At 50.5% G+C, this 19582-nt stretch overlaps 2 protein-coding genes and 1 long non-coding RNA gene across 14 annotated transcripts in view; 2 read left to right on the top strand and 1 right to left on the bottom strand.

Moving 5' to 3' along the window:
- The window catches only part of PPARA (peroxisome proliferator activated receptor alpha), an 88065-nt gene extending 84264 nt beyond the window's left edge, over positions 1-3801 (top strand). For all 4 annotated transcript variants that reach the window (XM_032261471.1, XM_032261470.1, XM_032261469.1 and 1 more), the window contains one exon: positions 705-3801. In XM_032261471.1, the coding sequence (XP_032117362.1) occupies positions 705-952 (248 nt within the window). In that variant the 3' untranslated portion in view covers positions 953-3801. The remainder of the gene's footprint in view (positions 1-704) is intronic.
- A 5700-nt stretch (positions 3802-9501) lies between these two features.
- CDPF1 (cysteine rich DPF motif domain containing 1) lies at positions 9502-15241 on the bottom strand. Of its 9 annotated transcripts, none has more exons than XR_004263834.1 (4): positions 14803-14814; positions 13603-13715; positions 12519-12674; positions 9502-10692 (listed from the first exon to the last, which is right to left on the bottom strand). XR_004263834.1 is itself a non-coding variant. In XM_032261479.1 (4 exons), the coding sequence occupies exons 2-4, from the start codon at positions 13713-13715 to the stop codon at positions 10546-10548; spliced, it is 372 nt and encodes a 123-aa protein (XP_032117370.1). In that variant the 5' UTR covers positions 15173-15241; the 3' UTR covers positions 9502-10545. The 9 variants fall into 9 exon arrangements, 7 of the variants coding, with proteins under 7 accessions (XP_032117370.1, XP_032117364.1, XP_032117367.1 ...); XM_032261479.1 differs by lacking the exon at positions 14803-14814 and adding an exon at positions 15173-15241 and having other exon boundaries at positions 12523-12634; XM_032261473.1 differs by lacking the exon at positions 14803-14814 and adding an exon at positions 15081-15162 and having other exon boundaries at positions 12523-12634.
- A 97-nt stretch (positions 15242-15338) lies between these two features.
- LOC116538904 lies at positions 15339-18878 on the top strand. The gene is made up of 3 exons (XR_004263835.1): positions 15339-16479; positions 18035-18599; positions 18849-18878. It is a non-coding gene; the product is annotated as an uncharacterized LOC116538904 (long non-coding RNA).
- Positions 18879-19582: the final 704 nt, after the last annotated feature.

The raw sequence follows: 19582 nt of genomic DNA on the forward strand, positions 1-19582 counted from the left end.
TTTGGCTCACTGCAACCTCCATCTCCTGGGTTCAAGCGATTCTCCTGCCTCAGCCTCCCGAGTAGCTAGGATGACAGGCATAGCTGGGACTAGTGCCTGGCTAATTTTTGTATTTTTAATAGTGACAGGGTTTCACCACGTTGGGCAGGCTGGTCACAAACTCCTGATGTCAGGCCATCCGCCCACCTCAGCCTCCCAGAGTGCTGGGAATACAGGCGTGAGCCACCGCGCCCAGCCCCACAAAACCTAGTTCCAACATAATCACATTCCTTAAATATGGTGGAACACTTGAAGCTGAATATCCAGTTTCGACTCAAGAGAAAGAATTTCATTTCCCATATTACGCAAAATTGGTGGTTGTATCATCTCCAGAATGTACTATTCCTCCTGATCTCTCTAATTTTTTTCCAGGACAGGTGGTAAGTCCCAAGTAAAAGGGCCACCCCATAAGATGGACTGAGGATAGTATTGCAGCCTAGTAGTATGAATATTTAGGAAAGAGTACGGGTCCTGTCTGTCCCTACTTCGCCTAGTGACTTTGTCAAAACCCAAGTCTGTCTTCCAGTCAAGCTGACGATATCTAAAGGCAGCGCAGTGTTTTCTAAGAACGGCCGCACAGAATAGGCATGCCTGGTTCCTGAAACTGATAAGCAGTTCCTAGGTGATTATCACACTCAAACGTCTCTCTCTTCTCTCGAGACTAGATCGCCCTGGCCTTCTAAACGTAGGACACATTGAAAAAATGCAGGAGGGTATTGTGCATGTGCTCAGACTCCACCTGCAGAGCAACCACCCAGACGATAGCTTTCTCTTCCCGAAACTTCTTCAAAAAATGGCGGACCTCCGGCAGCTGGTCACGGAGCATGCACAGCTGGTGCAGATCATCAAGAAGACCGAGTCGGACGCCGCGCTGCACCCACTGCTGCAGGAGATTTACAGGGACATGTACTGAGGTCCCTCAGATCAGCCACACCTTTTCCAGGAGTTCCGAAGCTGACAGCACTACAAGGGAGAAGGGAGCGGCACGATTTTGCACAGATACCCACCACTTTAACCTTAGAGCTTGGGCAGTCTAAGCTGTAGGTAACCGGCATATTATTCCACGTCTTTGTTTTAACCAGTGCTTCTGAGAGCGCAGAACTCAAATTCTGGTGGTAGGCGACTAATAATCTCAGGACTGGGAAAATTAAGGAGAATGATGCTCAGTGGTCTGATTTTAACTCACCTGATGTTAATCGATGCACATTTCTTTAGATCACGTTCGTAATTTACCATTTAGTTAACTGGTATCCTCAAAATCCGTGGCCTGTCTTCCCATTCACCCACCTTTTGACATTGTGCTCGTTTGTAATTCTGAAAATTAATCAGCACTTTTAACGACGTTTATAATCCTTTAAGTCTAGACGTATCCAAAGGTGAGGTATGTAAAAAGCAGCAAAATATTTATTTCAAAGACTTCACTTCTGTTTCCTGACTCTAAAGAAAGACAACATGCTGCTTTTCAATCATAGGATGGAAGATTTTAAAGAACTGTTGGATAAGCTATCAAAATGCAGCTGTTGCTTTGTTTTTGGTTCACTGTTTTCGTGGTTGTAACTAATATGTGGAAAAGCCCATTTCCAGGTTTGCGTAGAAGAGCCCAGAAAATGGAGTCTCAAGACCCCCATCTGGACTGCTGTAAGCTAGCGCCTGCGGTAAGCGGGACAGGACAATCTCCCGAAGCCCACCGGCTTCCCGCTCCACTCAGCTCCGTCCTGTTGACCTGAACCCACCCAGTCCGGCTGTCTGTAGGCATGGTGGTATTCTTAGGGACAGACTGATGCCTTACTTGTAAACGTTCCTCCGGGCCCCATTTGGCAGCTCCCATGTCTTTTGTTATGTTGCTTTTAAAGAGATGATGCTTTATTGTTTAACTCTCGTGAGAGTAGATGCTCTCTCGACCGGAGATGAGGCACACGTGACTTCATAGCTGGGCTGGGTGGGAGCTGGTCACCCTGTGGATCTAGAGAGGGGGTAGGGTCTTCTTCAAATGGAAGTTTTTTTTCCAATGGCAGATTTCACAAGAGTTGGTTATTTTTTACAATGGTTTAGGTTATTAAGTCTCCTTTGTATATAAGCTAGTTTTTTCAACATCTAAAATATTTGTTTTAGCCTTCGCAATCAACTTACCAACCTCAGTCCAGTTGGGAAAGCAGCTTTGACTATGGCAGTTTGTCATGGACCTGGAAACACTTTCTGTCTGTGTCCACCTGGTAGATAAATTGTCCCGCTGAGAATTTTCAGATCTGGACTGAGCCTGCCAGGACTGCCGCCTCCAGGGAGTAGCTGGGCACCTGGATGTATTGTTGCTGCTGCTTCCCCCCTTTAGAAAATCTGGCTTTTCTGAGGTCATTGTTATTTTAAGAATGATTAGGATGATAAGGGTCCCGTGACCAGCAGTATGAAAATGCAAGAGCGGGAAGTACACAGTGTGAGACTTCCACTAGAAGTGAGTGAAACTTGGGATTAGGACATCCTTTTTTAAAAAATCACACATTTAGTCCTGTTTTGGTTTTTGCAATCAGGCCAGGCGCAGTGGCTCACACATGGAATCCCAGCACTTTGGGAGGCCAAAGCAGAAGGATCATTTGAGCCCAAGAGTTCGAGACCAGCCTGGGTAACATAACAAGACCTCTTCTGTATATGCAAAATTTAAAAGTTAGCTGATTGTGGTAGCATACACCTATAATCCCAGCTACCCTGCAGGCTAAGGTGGGAGGATTGCATGAGCCCAGGAGGTTGAGGCTGCAGTGAGCTGTGATCTCACCACTGCATTCCAGCCTGGGTGACAGAGTGAGATTCCACCCCTACCCCTGGCAAAAAAGAAAGATGCAATCAAAAGGCCTGTTGGCCAGCAACAGCAGCAGCAGCAGGCAGTCTGCCCAAGTGTCTTAGGAATCAGAAGCAAATAAGAGTGTTTGCATAGATGCCACCACTTAAGTGGCCATCCTAATTCAAAAAGAAGCTAGCCTTTGGGAGGCATGGTGCATCCGTTTCAATATTCTTTCCTAAAATGAGAAGCCTCTGTGCTGATGAGACCCAGGGGCTGGAGCCCAATGCCAAGCCTGTGTTGTCTCCAATGACCCTGCAACTGCTCGCTCTGATGTGCCCTATGCCACTAAAGGTGACATGGCCCAGGAAAGTGAGCCTCGAGGTTTTCAGATAAATCATTGTTTTGCTTAAACGTTCAAAAAACCTGTTTAAAATACCTCCCTGTCTCAAACTTTCAGCGGTAACAGTAAGCTGACTGCCAGGTTCTACGTTAGCTCCTGGGCGCTCAGCAGCAATGGTGAGCATTTGGTTTTCTTAAGGCCAGCAAGACTATCAGGGACATCTCTGATGAAGCTGGCACGGAGACCAGTGACCTCAGGCTGAAAGTCAGTCGACATTGGTCTCTTGTGTTGACAGGAAAGCAAATCACACATTCCTATTTCTTTAAGCAACAAAACCACTAATTGCCACTCAATGCTAGAATATTCTGGGTCATCTAATCACAGATTTCTCAGGGCATCAATACTCACATACAGGCTGATCACGCACCAATTCAAATGGGAACTATTAACGGAGTGCGTTTCTTGCTTGCTGGGTTTCAACAGACATCAGCCAAAAGTACAAAAGAGATGTCAGGACAGATTCCAGGAGTGTCAGAGCGCATGTGTGGCACCCACCCCCTCTGGCAGCCAATGCAGGAAGTCACCAGCTTTACCCACTCTTCAAAAGTCATTGTTTAAACATGGTTCTTCATTTTCTCAACTTTTAATAGCAAAAAGTGCCAAAGTCCTCAGAGACCAACCAGCCTTGGTCTATCGCGACCAGAGTGAAGGGACAGCGAGGGACTCCTCCCAGACGTGCTTCTCGTGTGCCAGTGGGCGGTGGCTCGGGAGCAGACAAAGGCCTCTCCACTGTCCAAGGGAGACCGGCAGCGCATCCCTCCTTTCCCACCGCCTGGCACTTCCAGTTGGGTGTCCCACACGCTGGATTCTGTCCCCATCACACTTCCAGAGGCCAGGGGACTGCGCAGGCCTAAGGCTGTTTGGATGAACTGTCAAAACAAGATGCTTCCAGTTACAGCGGCAGGAGCAGGACGGGCACTACAGGCTGGCGGCTGCTGGTGCCTTTCTTCCCACCGTGCTTGCCAGTTTCGCCTTGACCTTTCCTCCAGCTCTGAGGACAAGAGTATAAAGCATCTTCCTAAAGGGTGTGTTTGCTATATGAACATTACCAACGTGAAGTGGGGCAGAAAGAAACCCAGAACTCGGCATTCAAGGATGCCCAGGAGAGCTGTGCCTGTTTTAGAGTTGTGTTTTGTTTTGCATTTTAATAGCAGAAAATGTACCTTTCTGCTGCCCTGATGCATTTCTTACACTGGGCCATTTAAGGCCCCAAGGGAAAAACCTGCCTGGAGCATTCATTGTCTGGAGCTTCCAGGGACAGGGCAGCCTCCCAAGGGCTGAGCAGTGGCTCAAGGCACAGTGAAAGATATCCCAAACCATGAAAAGTCAACAGCTTTGCAACCACTTCCCGGCAATGGATAATGTAACGAATACCTCAGCGGGTCCTGCGAAAGGCCGTGCTGGGCTGAGGCACCCACCCGCACTGCGGCCTCTGTAGTTAGGGCAGGTGGGACACAGACTCCTCGGGTGCGCACGCCTGAGCCTGCCGACACACAGTGGAGCGGCAGCTCATATGACGTCCGGAAGGAACTTTGGTTGTTGAAAGGGAGGCTTGAAGATACTCACCTGCAAAAGGTGCTGCCCCAGTTTGATAAAACTGACATTGCGCATGACCTGGGCTTAGGAGAAGCGGCCGATGGTCCCAGCCTGCAGGGACCACACCCGCCCCCAGCATGCCCTCTCCTCTTCGTCTCTTCCTGCTGGCCATGCAGACCAGACGTGGAAGGAAACGTGCATCAAAGCAAGCCTGGATGAAACCGTGACTTCCAAAAATCTGAGTCCTCCGAGCTTGCACCTGTGCCTCTCTGTGTTTGATTCCAAGCACTTCTCCCCTCAAAGTCGCATTTTCAAACCACTGTGACTCCAGGCACATTTGATACTTACCAGCCACATACATGACGGAAGGTTTTTTGGTTCTGATCCAGTGGCCACACCTGTCTTTAGAATGTCTCAATGAACTCCAGTTTTAAAATGGATTCATTGTTTCAACCCAGCAAGCCCAGTGCACCCAGCTAAGGCTGGCTTGACTGCCAGCCTGGCCTTTGGTGGGGGGCTTCCTGGAGCCTAGGGAGAGCTGGCCACCTTCACCAGCTGGTACCTCATTAACAGTGTGGCCTTTCAAAAAGCAGATGCCAACAGGATAATGTGCCAGGTGCCCACAGCTCATCCCCCATGGATGCCATGGCTCTGAGCAGCTTTCAAAGCAGGTTCCTGTGTTCTCCTCTACTCTTCAGCTGTTTGAAGCTGTAACAGCAAATCAGCCTCCAGATGTAGCGCCTGCCCGGCATTGCTGGCCGCTGGGTCCCGGTCACGGTGCACTTTCTCCACCTCCTGCTGCCTCCCTGTTATTTCCGGACACTTACACCTGGTGAGTGTAAGGACAGGTGACCCAGAGGCCTGCAGCCTTGCCCTCAGCTCCCATCCCATGGCCAGCAAGACTACCAGGGACATCTGCAGTTAACATGGTTAACTGTCCTCTGCAGTTAACTGTCCTCTGCAGTTAACATGGTTGGCCTGATGCAGCGTTCCTGAGAGATTACTTTCTAGACATTCTTTCACGTTCAGACACCACTGTAGATTCAGGAGAGGCAAGGAAATTATGTTGTCCATAGAAATCACCCATGAAGACTGATGCCACCACCTGAGGGCTCATGAGCATTAACAAGTGTCCACGGGAACCTCTCGTCCACAGGAAGTTTGTGTCAACACTTCCCATTTTTACGCACTGGCATTGCCAAGCATGGGGAAGTATTCACTCTTCTCATGTTAAAAGTGACCCAGTTTCTCTTAACTCGGTCCACGCTGACTTGTTCAGCCACACTGAAATTTCTTACCAACCACATCTTTACACCGAGCAAAGGGGGCTGTGTGTATCTCCCTGATGGTGACAATGATGGCAGCTGTCATTCAAGCCCACCTTCGGACATCCCAGTCTGGAAGTGAAATGTCCACAGATATCTGCGGCAGAAGGGCTGGAAGGGCCACTCGGCTGTGGTGCAGCTTTACAGAGCAATGAAGGGCTGTGGCAAACAAATGCCAATTAACCTCCCTTGACTGTGCCGAGGGCAACCAAGGCACATCTCACCAAGGGATTATTCGATGCCATAAAATCATCCAGTGGCCTTCCTGCTTCCGAGTCCGTGGCCCCTACCCAGGGCATGCATTCTTCTGAGAGGCCTTCTGCCTAGAAAGATCTAAGATTGGGCTCCCAACGGTTGAGGTCTAAGTTTTTGCTAGGATTTATACATTTTTAGGTGCCATTTTGACAGCATTCAGGAAAATGGTCACTGACCCCATAGACTGGGGTAAGAATAAAGGCAATACAGTCTGGGCACAGCGGCTCACGCCTGTAATCCCAGCACCTTGGGAGGCTGAGGTGGGTGGATCACGAGGTTAGGAGTTCAAGACCAGCCTGACCAAAATGGTGAAACCTCATCTCTACTAAAAATACAAAAATTAGCTGGGCGTGGTGGCGCATGCCTGTAGTCCCAGCTGCTTGGGAGGCTGCGGCAGGAGAATCGCTTGGACCTGGGAGGCAGAGGTTGCAGTGAGCCAAGATAGTGCCACTGCACTCCAGCCTGCGTGACAGAGCAAGACTCCATCTCAAAAAAAAAAAAAAAAAAAAAAGAATAAAGGCAATACATTTGATCTGACTCAGAATATAGGAGATCCATATATTTCTCTGGAAACCACAATACACACTAAAACGTGAAATTAGAAGTTTTGTTAAAAATATGATGAGCTTCATGGTTTGTTTAATTACATAATGATTTCCATTGTGCTATTTCTGTGAAATGCAGCAGGTTCTTAAACGTTATTTCAGTGGCATGGGCTGGAAGCTTATCACAAAAAGCCATGTGTGTGGCCCTCTTATGAGAACAGGAAGAGGGGCTGGTGCCCAGGACTGCCGCCTGCTCCGCCTTTTGCCAGCTCTGCGTTATTTGAGGACATCTCTACAGATCTGGAATGGAGCTGTCAACCGACCATTTGCTTCTCAAAATTTCAGTTTGAGATGTGACAGGTATGATCAGTTACTTTTCTCCCCCCAGACAACCCCTTTTGTGAGGGGGAGGAGCTATAGAATGTGGTTCAGCTGAAACACGTACAATGACATCCTTCCGGAGTCCTTTGCCAACAAAAACAGACCAGACCGCGTCCATGTTAATGCCGCGTCCCGATGGAAGCAGCTGATGACCTCAAGTACTTGAGTGGTCCTCGTGGCTGTCGGAGGGACTATTTGCAACAACAACAAAAAAAAAACGAAAAGAAAAATTGATTTTTACGTCAGAGACAGCAAACTAAGACCGGGGGGGGTCAGCTTTTTTTTTTTTTTTTTTAAGTTTGCAGTTTGGGTCAAATGTGAGAAGGATGTGTACCTGCTGCCTCTTTTCTAGCCGCTCTTCTGCCCACACCCAGCAGCAAAAATTCATTCATTTAATGAACTGATAAAGTGCCATGCAAGCTGGCGCACAAACAGGCCCCCAGCCTACGCACCCTGGCTCCCAGGAAGAGTGGTGACCCAGGTGTGGAGGGGATGCTGCAGTCCCGGGAGACACGTTCGGGCACCTTCCCCGGACCCCTGGGCTTGCCTCAAGTCAGAGGGGGTCAGCCTTCCAGCCCCGAAGAGGAGCGACTGTATGATTGTTTCACGGTAAAATCACTCACTTTTGGCAACTTCACTTTTTGAAAGACTCAGTCAGTTCCTTTTTCATGTACCTCACAAGAGATGAATCCCATGTAGTGCTCTTTTTGCTAAGATTACAGTGTTCATGTTAAATATCACTTTACTTTTTCTACATTGTGTGGTAAAAAGAACTATGTTAGTAGCTATATCTTAAATACTGTGATTTGAGTTTTCGAAAAGCATCCTAATACAAATATCTTACTAACTTATGATCATTCATCTAATAACAAACCTTTGGATTCTTTTGAAATCCGTGTTAATTGACTCATATTCTTAAAAAGCCTGGCTCTTGAACCTATTGGAAACACAAAGGAAACTGAAATCAAACAACTAAGATACACTGCGCACGTGTAGGCGCACACAGCTTCCCATTTCACCTGAGCCATGCAGAATTTACTTCCAATGTGGAAATCTCTTCCCTTTACCATGCTGGGCATGCATAGAGCACAAGAGAGTCTATCTCCAGTCACCTCCACCAGCAAGGCCTTAGACTCCAGGTTAGAGGCCACCGATTTCATACGACAGTGTTTGGCTAAAGACCCTCACTATTCCTGTTTAGTAAATAGCTGTCTGCTCTTCAGGGAACTGTTATCTATGGGTTATTACCAAAGAACTTTGGCAATTGGAAATGTCCTGATGGAAATTATTTGCACGTGCCTGTTCTCTGACATCCTCCAGGTGGCCCAACCCAAAGCGTAAAGCAGAAACCACAGACCCCGTGAGTCTCCCCATACCTTGTTTCCTGTAACGTGCATATTGGTAACGCCCTCTGGGATCCATAATGTCATCATGCTACAACCCTAGGGGAGAGGGTGGACAGACACACACAAGAACGGTACAGATCCCAGGCAAGGACTGGGCTCTCTCCACGCATGCCCTTACTATTCATGAGTGCCTTATACTCTCAGTATTTCGGGGCTTACAGCTTCTTATTTATGCTGAACAGGTGCAGTTCCAAAGCAGGAACTGCCGCGCCGGCTCCAGCGTCTTCTCTCCATCATACCTCTCTGCTGGTGGGGGGAGTGGGCATCCAGGACCTCAGGAATCAAGGGTGTGCAGAGAAGGGCAAATTTAATTTTTCTAGTCACATGAACTTATTGGTTCCAGGCAATTAGAAAATGGCCATAAGATAACCTTAATTTTTAAAAAAATCTTGGGTCTTCATTTTCCTCTTAGGAGACTGAACTGACCACATGTATTGATTTCTATCCTGACCATATGGGAACTTCTGTGTTTGGGATGTCCTACTGTAAGACTGATGAATGTACAGAGTTAATTTCAGGGTTACAGTTTTGCCTTAATGGTTTTAAAAAATAAACTATTTTTTAAAATGTGCTGGTGAGTTTTGAGTGATGCTGCGGGATGGGTGGTTTGGTCTGAAAGAGCTGAGTCCCCAGCTGTGTGGTCTGCCCTCTGCCAGAACAGCCCCTGCGCCCTTCATGGAGGTGCTCTCCATCTGCAGAGTCCCTTTTGTGTCCTTAAGCGTACAGAATGGATCTAGGACAATGTGGATCCGGAACACGACATCCTTTCCTCTGAAGTCACATACAACGGGAAACTTCTGAAAGCAGCGGGCATCTTAAAATACATCGGTGCAAACGTAAGTCAGCAAAAACTCTTTATTCATCCCTTCATCACGTGACAGTTGGCCTGGAGTAGTTTTAACGACAGAGCAGCTCCTGCCTCTCAGAACTCTAAGCAGACATTCCAGAGAGCACAGACCAGTGCCCCGCCAACTGCTACCCTAGAAGCCCCGGGGAGATGGGGAGTCTGGAGGAGGGGGTGCTGCAGGCACTCCCAGCAGGCAGTGGGGCCGGGCTTTGCAGGCACCCAGGACTGTGTTCGAGATGGCAGGAGGCAAGCAGGCAGGCAGCGTGATGGTCTTGAGGTGCGAGGTGAGGACAGGAAGTCCACAGCATTCCTGACTTGGGATTGTGGGAGACAGAATGCAGGGGCCCGAGCTGAAGCCAGAGCCTGAGGGAACTGGAGAGGCTGGAAGCCAGCACTCACCTTCCCAGGAGACCCCGGCCATTGCCAGGCCCAGAGTACCCAGGGAGAATGTCGGGTATCCAGACGTTTTAGTGGAAGATTCCTTTTTCAAACATTAGCTGGGTTTTAATTATAAACATAATACATGGTTAAGATTAAAAACATTTTCCAAGCATCACATAAGGATATGAAGGAAAAATTTTGTCACCCTCTAGACCTCCCAGGCTGGCTCCAGAGGCAGCTGCTGTCAGTGATTTTCTTTACAGAAAGACCACTACAGTCACCTACGGTGTGCCCCGGCCCCAACACGGCGTGGCATCTTCCTGCACATGCACCTGCAGGTAGCCTCTTAGGAGCTGCCCCACTGAAGGAGGTCATCCCTCTCAGTCGCATCTGAGCAGCACTCACTCAGGCCTCGGCGCTGAGGGGTGTGCAGGGATTCCTGGCTGTGTCTGGGCTGGCACCTGCCTTTGGGCTACCTTGTCGGCACAAATCCCTGGGCCTGTGGCTGCTCCAAGCTGGGCTCCAGCTCCTCTGGGCTACAGTGCTGCTCCCAATGGTCCAGAACAAGGCCAGGCACGGCGGCTCCCAGCTCAGCAGCATCCCTGGCGCAGGCTGGCCCAGGAGCCCTGTGCAGGGTGAGTGCGGCCCCAGCTGCACTCACGTCCGAGAACCAGGCTGGCTAGGGGGCCTCTTTGACAGAGCTTTCCTTTTCTCCAAGTCTTGCTGAATTTCCTGAGGAAAAGCACTGATGTTCTCCTGGACACAAGGGAGGCAGAATCTCTTGGAGTAGAATAAACTGCACTCCTGAAAGAAGGGGACAAGGATGGAGGCTGAGTATCTTGGGAACACGGTGCAGCTCCTCCCAGGGGCCAGCTCTTCCCACACTCAGGAGGCTGGGCTGGGGCCCCAGCATGCAATGTGGGCACGTAGCCAGAGCTAGACCAGCAGGAGGGAGAGCTGGGACTCAGGGCCTGGCGGGGTGTCCTGGAGAAAAGCAGTGCAAGCCTGGGCTACCCTGGAGGGAACAGCTGGGATGGGACAGAAAGACTCTGGAGCCTGCTCTGCTCCGTCACGGTGAAGTGACAATGGAAAGCGGGAGCACAGGCCGTGCTCAAAAGCCGGAAATCCCAGTCCTCCCCTCCCAGTTATTGCAGCAGGAACAGTGGCCACTGGTGCTGGGAGCAGCAGGGGACAGGAAGGACAGCCCTGCAGACCAAAGAGGCTGTGGACGAGCTAGCTAGTCACTGTCCGGCCATGACGCTCTCCTCTCTTATACACTAGAACTTCCGAGATTCATCACGGCGCACAACACGTGGCTAAGGATGACATTCCCTAGCCCCCTCTGCAACTGGGCATTGCCATGTGACTCAGGCTGGTCAGGGGTGTCAGCAACTGTGTGTGCCACCTCCTGGTCATGCCCTTTGAAGGAGTGGACTGTGCTCTCATGTCCCTTCCTGCTGGCTGGGATGCAGAGATGATGCTGGGAGCTGCCACAGCCACAAGGGACCCAAATGGAGACTCTGCTGAAGACAGCAGGGGTGCCTTTCCAGCCAAGACCACCAGTTCTGGACTCTTAAATAGGAGAAAGTAAGTAACGATTTGCTTTACTTAGGCCACTCTCATTTTTGGTGTCTGTCTGTGCCTAAAGTTTAGCTTGCTCGCAAACATCAGGCTGCCCTCCTGCGGCTCTTAGAAAAGACCCTTTGCCATGGAGATCCGCTCATTAACAACCTACTGTTGAAACAAAGCAAGCTGCAGACTTGTGATACCTGTGTGTGTCCCCCTTCCTGACCCGCAACCACTAATCATGAAGAGCAGCCCAAAGCCAAGGTGTTGCATTCAAGACCTCCCCGCCTGGTCCACCCACCTTCCCAGTCTTCCTTTCCCAGCTTCTCCTGGACCACCAGCCTCTCCATGTGCCTCAGACACTCCCTGCACTGCACTGCAGAGGCTCCTCCCGCCCTGGCCCACCTGGTCCCCCTGGCTGCTGACACACCTCGCCTGTGTGCATGTCACCCTGTGGCTGATGCTCAGGGACTTCTCAGACTCCAGGATCACTCCAGGTACACTGGCCACGCTGTGAAGGCCACACTGCTCCACTTCCATGCATCCTCAGGTTTTCAGCTACCCAGCCCCACCAGCCTCTCGGAATCTCAGTTCCCTCATATATAAAATGGGTGGAATACAATACTGCTTTACCTGACAAGTTAGGGGCAGGACTGAATGAAGCCTCAGCAGTAAAACAGGTCCCAGGCACAGGGCCTGGCACACAGGTGCTCAAGAAAGGACAGTCCCTTCTTCTGGAAGGGCCCTCCAAGAACACATAGAAGGTAAGTCACCGTCCCTGGTGAGAGGGAGCACAAGGACCATCTGCATTGCTGGTGGGAAGGGGAGGAACCCTGGGGGTCACTGGGGTGGGCGCAGAGCCAAGAACCTATTGCCATTCCTACACCAGGCTGAGACCCTCTAACTGACCCTAGCTTGCCCTCTCGCCTATCCCCTTCATCAGCTGCGGGGCCCCATCTATAATGAGGTGAACCAGCTGGTGCCTCCCTCCCAGGCCACCCTACCCAGGGAGAGCTTTGGGATAACCCCAGCAAAGACAGGCAGCCCCAGCCCACGCAGCTTACCCACCGGGCCCACACACACCAGCCTGCTGCACAAACTGCAATGCGAGCCGAGGACCAGGAATCTGCCCTTGTCAGAGGTGAAGGGGTCCTTCATGACATAGCTTTCCTCCAGGAGGCTGCAGGAGAGAGATGCCAGCTGTAGAACCGCCCAAATCTCTGTTGTCGGAAAATCAGCCATGAGCAATGGCCGTGCAGCAGCAGCCTGGACCTCCGCAGGGCCTGCACACCTGCGCGGGCTCAGGGGGGCAGGGGCGCTGCAGGACAGTGACAGGATCAGCAATTGGGGACCACACTGGCATTGAAATTGGACCTGTTTTCACTTTCACCTTTCTAACAGCTGTGGTAGAGAGAAACCCTTGTTCTCAGCCAAAAGAAGGGCTGCTCCAACATGAGCCCCCAGGCCCTGACTGATTCCCCAGGGTGGGGCACAAGGCCACCATCTAAGCACGCCAGGCCTCCCCTACACCCCAAGCCACTTGCTTCCACGAGGGAGAACACACCCTCACAGTCCCTGGAGGCCAGGTGGCATCCTGCCACACATCAGAATGACACCACAGGGTGGCATGATGACAGTCAGGCTCCCAGTCAGCAGAGGGACAACAGCCAGGAGGAAAAAGCCATGCCCCACCACTGCATCCCATTTGTGTGAGTAACACACCAGCCAGCTTTCCAACAAAGTGGCATTTGATGAAGGACAAGCTGGAGGTCAAGAGATAAGCCCCTGGACCCACTGGCTCTAGTCCACGTCTGCAAGGACGACGGGCCTCCCACTAAGAAAGTGCCATGGCAAGGGCACAGCCCCAAATGGGGAGGCCACCACAGCTCCTCACGGCTGCTGAGCTGCTTCCCCACAGCTACAGCAGGTGTTGGACTCTGGGTTAGGTGTGGAGGAAGGTTCTAGAAGAGTCAGACACACCCCAAGCTTTGCCCAGGCCTCCAGAGATTACAGTGGAAGTATCCAGAGCCTGGGCAGGGTGGGACCTAAAGAGCCACACCCAAGCTGGTGTCAGACCTAGGCCCAGCACCCACCAACCAGCACTGGGCACAGGCTTCCCTAGCACTGGCCCAAAGGGCACGTACTCACACCATCGACTGGGTGTTGGGGGGCTTCTGCCCAATGTAGCTATAGGGAGCTGTCAAGGCACAGAGTTCACACTCAAACACTCCCAGAGGACTGCACTCTGCATGGGATGCCATCTGCAAGATCAAGAGATGCGTGTCCCTGGGTCACAGGCTTTCTCAGGAATCCTGCCACTTCCTCAGCTGCGAAGACCCTATGATATAGTCCTAAGACAGTTTTCTGCCTCCGCACTATGCCCTGGGGGATCCCTTTTCTCTATCCCCAGCTGAAGCAGGTTTTTACCGGTGCCCACAGTGACAGGATTTGGGACCCATATCCCAGTGGTTTAAGGTTTTTGTACTGCTAGAGAGGATCCAGACAGGATCCAGCTGGAGCAGCCATCTCTTCCTCCAAGGCTGCAAGACGGCCAAAGCCCTCTGGCCTCCTGCTCTGCCTCAGTCTTAACCACCAGCCCCCAGTGAATGCTGGTGGAAAAGAGCCCAGTGTGGGTGCAAACTCTCCTGTTTCTCAAAAGCTCTATGCCCTCACACTAGTCCACACATGGTATACAGCACTTCATTAAAACTGTCTTCTTAACTGCTGGTATGGAACCCCCTTCTCATGTTCACTGTTGGGTCTTGGAGGCCTCTCTTTCCTTACATTTCTGGCTAAATGGTTGCCATCTGACGGGTTCACCAAAAGTTACGATATTGCCGATTACCCAGCTCCTTGACTATGAAGTCAAGTACAACATTAGCAGCTGGCCCCGGGCTCCTGGCTGTGACCTCCCCTCGCCTGACCTGGGCCTGGTGTGTAAAGGCCAATCAAGTGGTATGGGTTTTGCCGCTGAGTGACCCCAGATGCAACTCCAGGAATCCTGGGCTACCAATGACTTTACGATCCGGCCGGCCGGGCATGGTGGCTCACGCCTGTAATCCCAGCACTTTGTGAGGCCGGGGCGGGCGGATCACCTGAGGTCAGGAGTTAGAGACCAGCCTGGCCAACATGGCAAAACACGTCTCTACGAAAAGTACAAAAGTTAGCCGGGCATGGTGGCCGGCGCCTGTAATTCCAACTACTCGGGAGGCTGAGGCAGGAGAATCTCTTGAACCCGGGAGGCGAAGGTTGAAGTGAGCCGAGATCGCGCCTGGGCGACAGAGCGAGACTCCGCCTCACAAAAAAAGAAAGAAAAAAAAAAGGATCCGATCGTGGGTCTGCGTGAACCTGATCCCGCTTCTCTTCTGCACACCGGGGCGTCCTAGGTCCCCGCCAAGGCTCCTGGGGGCGGCGCCTGTGAGCAGTGACCGCTGAGCGGGTCCGGGAGCGCTGGTGGTCCCCGAAGCCTCCGCGCCCCCCCTCGCCCCAGCGCTGCCCGAGGTCAGCGGGGGATCGTCCCGCGAGGCCGACACCCAGCTCCTCCGTCTCGTCCCAAAAGCCGAGAGCGGCCGCGCGGACCCCCAGTGCTCGGAACTCAGCAGGCCACGCCGGCGCGGACTCAGTCCCGGCGAGCGGAAGGCGCCCGGAAGCAGCGAGGGGCCGGCCTACAGCACGATCGCTCCGGCCACGCTCCAGTCAGGTCCGGCACCGAACTCACAGTCGCCTGCGCCGCACGGCTCCGCGTCCATGGCGCCTGCGCGGCCCCGCCCCGCGGCGGCTCGGCCAATCCCGGCGCAGGCGCAGGCGCAGGCGCAGACGCAGACGCAGGAGCGGCGCCGGGAGCTGGGCTTCGGTGTCGTCTTCCGCCTTCATTTCGCTTTTCCGGCCCCCGTGTGCTCCTGCGCGGGTTCTGGGCGGGGGGAACCCCCAGAACTTTGGAGCCAGCGGCGGGCTTGGGCCCTGTCCTCGCCGCCCCGAGGCGCTCAGCTTCTTTCTGAGTGTTCCACCAGGCTCGGCAGGGTCGAGGTCGCAGGCTGGAGGTCCCCTGATAGCTGAGGGGCTCGAGGGTGCCTCCAGTCTCCCACCCGAAGTCCCCCACCCGCTCTCCCGCGCCACCCCACTGGAACGTCGCCCCCTCACACAGGAAGCGATGTGTCTGCCCAGAGGGGTCTCAGGACCTGTCCTTGCTCCTCCAAGGCCCACCTGGCCTGTGGCGCCCCTCGGGCCTGCGCTGCGTTCTCCTTTCGCCTCCCGGGCCTCTCCGCTGCCCCTCTCACCTGCCACAACTGCTTCCCTCGGTTCCCGCCCGGGGCCCGTGTCCTAGACCCGAAATGCGCGCCCCACTCCTGGAGCCTCCAGTATGTGAGAGGCACCTTTCCGTGGGGTCAGGGGCGCGGACTCGGAAGCCGGCCCAGCTTTGCCTGCGGGCTCCAATCATGCCCAGCTGGAGTCCTTCACCCCAGCCACAGCGGGCCTTCGCCTGTACTTCGGGGACGACAGGATGGCCACCCTTCTCCCAAAGGTTTGCGGATTTTGCTCCATGCGAGAGAAGGTCTGCTTGTGCCACCTGCCTGCGCCACCAGCCCGCAGCTTTTCACATGCTGCTGCGTTACAGGGCCCTCTGTGACCCTTCTCTAGGCCGAGAGGTACTTCGTCTCCGTTCCTGAGACACCAGAATTTATTCTTGGTTTGTCAAGCCACATTTGTAGGAATGTTGCCAAGTTGCCGCAGGCTGAGGTCTGGGACTTGCTCCTTTGGCGAACTGAGAAGTAAGGATGGCATTTTAGCATTAATGGAAACCAGAAGCACTCTTAGACCTGGGTAAGAGGGGCCCAAGAATTAGCAAACAGTTGGATTTCATTGCTAGTAGACATAACCTCCACGGTGCTTAGAGCAACGGCATTTGATTTGTTGGATCACTTCAAAGACGACATACTGGGTTGTTTTTGTTTCTGGAGGTGTCTAAGATGGAACATCTTGAAGCATTTGGAATTTGACCTGTGGTTAGTCTCAGATACAATGATGGTAATCCCATGAGTGCTGTTAAAGCTATTTGACTTATTTTAGACACATTAACAGATTACAAGAGTTAAGTGAAATAATAGGTAACATTCAAAGAGCAAATTGTGGTCTTTGGCAGAAAATGGAGTTAATTTTGTGTTTGAGCTGTCCAGTTATTACTATTAGAAAAAGCTTTAAAGAATCCAGAAGGATTTGTCCGGGCGCAGTGGCTCATCCCTGTAGTCCCAGCACTTTAGGAGACTGAGGCAGGCAGATCACTAGTTCAAGACCAGTCTGGCCAACATAGTGAAATCCGTCTCTACTAAAAATACAAAAAATTAGCGAAATGTGGTGGTGTGTGTCTGTAGTCCCAGCTACTCCGGAGGCTGAGGCAGGAGAATTGCGTGAAACCAGGAGGCAGAGGTTGCAGTGAGCCGAGATCGTGCCATTGCACTCCAGCCTGGGCAACAACGTGAGACTCTATCCAAAAAAAAAAAAAAAAAAATTCAAAGGGTTTTAAAATATTGCGTAAAGTTTTAGGAGAAAATGGTTTCCCAAAAGTAACTGCATATGAAATAAACACTATGATAACATTCAAGTAAAATTTAAGAAAACTGGAACTAGAAGCGTTTGCTGGAGTCTGAAGAAAACATTTATGTAGGAATGATTCTGAAACTAACTTCTGTAGCGACTGTTTTTTTGCTATGGTAGATCAAGATATGGATTCTACTGAAGAGAGAGATTCAGTGAGTAACCTACCTACCGCAGTTTTCAGTTGTCTTCATAATAATTCCCTAGCAATGTAAAAAAGAAGAAATCTTATATGGATTTAAATGTAAGAAACGATAATAATGGTGAAATAATAACATAATGAAAATATATTGTGTAATATTTTCTGCAAGCATGATAATTTTGCATATGTGCCCCTCCTACAGAGTTCAAACATGATATCAATAGTCAGTTTAGTTCTCAATATAAAGCTTTAAGAATCTTATTCATAATTTGTTACCACTCAGCAGAGTCAAGTTCTCCCAGTTGGAATAACTAAAATTATCCAAAAGTGTACTGACAGGAAAGGTTGTCTAATTTGGCACTATTGTCAATAGAATGCAATTGTGTGAAAATCTGCATTAGTCATTCTGAAATGAAGACAAGACAAACATTTATGGAAGAGATAATGTAATTTATGGATTATATATGTCTTCATTACCCATCCAAGCATTAGCGGCCCATCAACAATACCCAGAGGTACACAATAAAAATTAAATTTAGTTATCTTTAATATTTTGCCAATTTTCAGCTATATTAAAGTCATAGTTTTATTCATAATTTTGAATTGTTTTCTGAAGGTGTATTTGTCCAGGTAAATGGATATAAATATTTTATGTAACAGTTTGTAAGTTTTTAAATATTTAGACATATAGCTATTTGTAGTCTTGCCCTAGGCCCCACAGATGCTAGGGGTGGGCTCGCTGGGAAAAATAATTGCCTATATGTTGTGACATTACTTACAAAATGTTGTATAGATGTGATCTTAAAAGATTATCACAATATCAAATATTGTACATTGTGTATTTAGGTGAAGACTGAAAGAAAATCTGAAAATCAGAAGGATTGAATGCAGATGAGCATCTAGAGCTAAAATATTGCTAATGGCAGCAAAAGGGGGTACTGTGGAAGAATAGCTCCTTATGCACCCCACTTCACTGAATGTCATCCTGTTTGTCCCCTTCTTCGTTTCTGCCAGTAACATAGAAGTCTAAAGCCTTGCATTTTGTTTTTAATGCTAACTAACGAAATTCCAGAAGCAGGCCTTAAAAATGCAAAGTCTTCGTAATTAACAAAAGAGTTTAGATAGATGAAGGGCATATATCCCCTTCTCTGTAGCTACAGCAACGGAGCTTTCTTTGCATGTAAAACTTGTTCAACTACTCTGAATTAATAAAGGGCTAACTTGAGAGCAAAACCGGGAATATCCATCTTGTTCTGTGCAACAGGGACACTTGGGAGGGTGTTCATGACTGTAGCCAATTATTCTGGAATAGGCCTACCCCATCCCTGGAAGTATAATGAGAACAAGAATCTTAGACTCCTTTAGGCTGGGCATGGTGGCTCATGCCTATAATCCCAGCATCTGAGGCCAGGTGTTGGTGGGGGCATGCCTGTAGTCCCAGCTACTCGGGAGGCTGAGGCACCAGAATTGCTTGAACCCGGGGTCGGAGGTTGCAGTGAGCTGAGATCCTGCAGCCTAGGCAACAGAGCAAGACTCCATCTCAAAAAAAAAAAAAAAAGACTCCTTTAGAAATTGTTGCTAAGTCCTGCAGGGCACAGTGGCTCACACCTATAATCCCAGCAGTTCGGGAGGCCAAGGTAGGCAGATCACTGGAAGCCAGGAGTTCAAGACCAGCCTGGCCAACATGGTGAAACCTCGTCTCTACTGAAAATACCAAAATTAGCTGGGCATGGTGGTGCATACTTGTAATCCCAGCTACTTGGGAGGCTAAGGCATGAGGATTGCTTGAACCCAGGAGGCAGAGGTTGCAGTGAGCCAAGATCACACCACTGCACTCCATCCTCAGTGACAAAGCAAGATTCCGTCTCAAAAAGAAACTGTCCCTGCGTCCCCCAAAAAAGAAATTGTGCTATGTCCTGTGAAAATGTTCTTAAGAAGAAACCTGAATTTTGATTTGTGACATGATAACTTGTCCTCCTGATAATGTAACTGGCATCTCCTTGTTTCTAAACTGTATAAATACCAGTCATTGCTCTATCAGGTTAGAGGGAAACCCCTTGTTCTCTCCTCTTTCCCGGCATGCCTGGAAAAAAGTCCCAAGATTGCTGGATTTCTCACTTTCAGCAAGAAATTGAGAACCTTGTCGTATTTGGCAGGCCCCACAGCAGCTGTCCCTGGTCATCACTCAAGCCACCTCCAGTGCTCGTTCCTGGGCCCCCAGTGACTCTCTACGGCCTGTGGGGTTGGGACTGCCCATGTGGCACCTGTGGTTACAACTGTGGCCCTCCCTGACTCATTAGTAACTCATTTTCCCACTGCACAGCTCAGGCTGTGTTGGTGGGAAACCCTTCTCCTCCATCCCTGATGCGTTCTTCCTAGGAAGGGAGGCCAACT

This window comes from Sapajus apella, unplaced genomic scaffold (genome assembly GCF_009761245.1).
Source record: "Sapajus apella isolate SASKATOON/1434 unplaced genomic scaffold, GSC_monkey_1.0 scaffold123, whole genome shotgun sequence".
Classification (NCBI taxonomy): Eukaryota; Metazoa; Chordata; class Mammalia; order Primates; family Cebidae; genus Sapajus; species Sapajus apella.

What these genes read in the sequence shown, in the direction of transcription:
- CDPF1 (XM_032261479.1), bottom strand. Translation starts at nt 13,715, where the DNA reads ATGGCATCCCATGCAGAGTGCAGTCCTCTGGGAGTGTTTGAGTGTGAA. An exon ending in CCCAACACCCAGTCGATGGT is followed by an intron (nt 12,635 to 13,602) that starts GTGAGTACGTGC and finishes TCTCTCCTGCAG; the next exon opens with CCTCCTGGAGGAAAGCTATG. An exon ending in GGCTGGTGTGTGTGGGCCCG is followed by an intron (nt 10,693 to 12,522) that starts GTGGGTAAGCTG and finishes CCCTTCTTTCAG; the next exon opens with GAGTGCAGTTTATTCTACTC.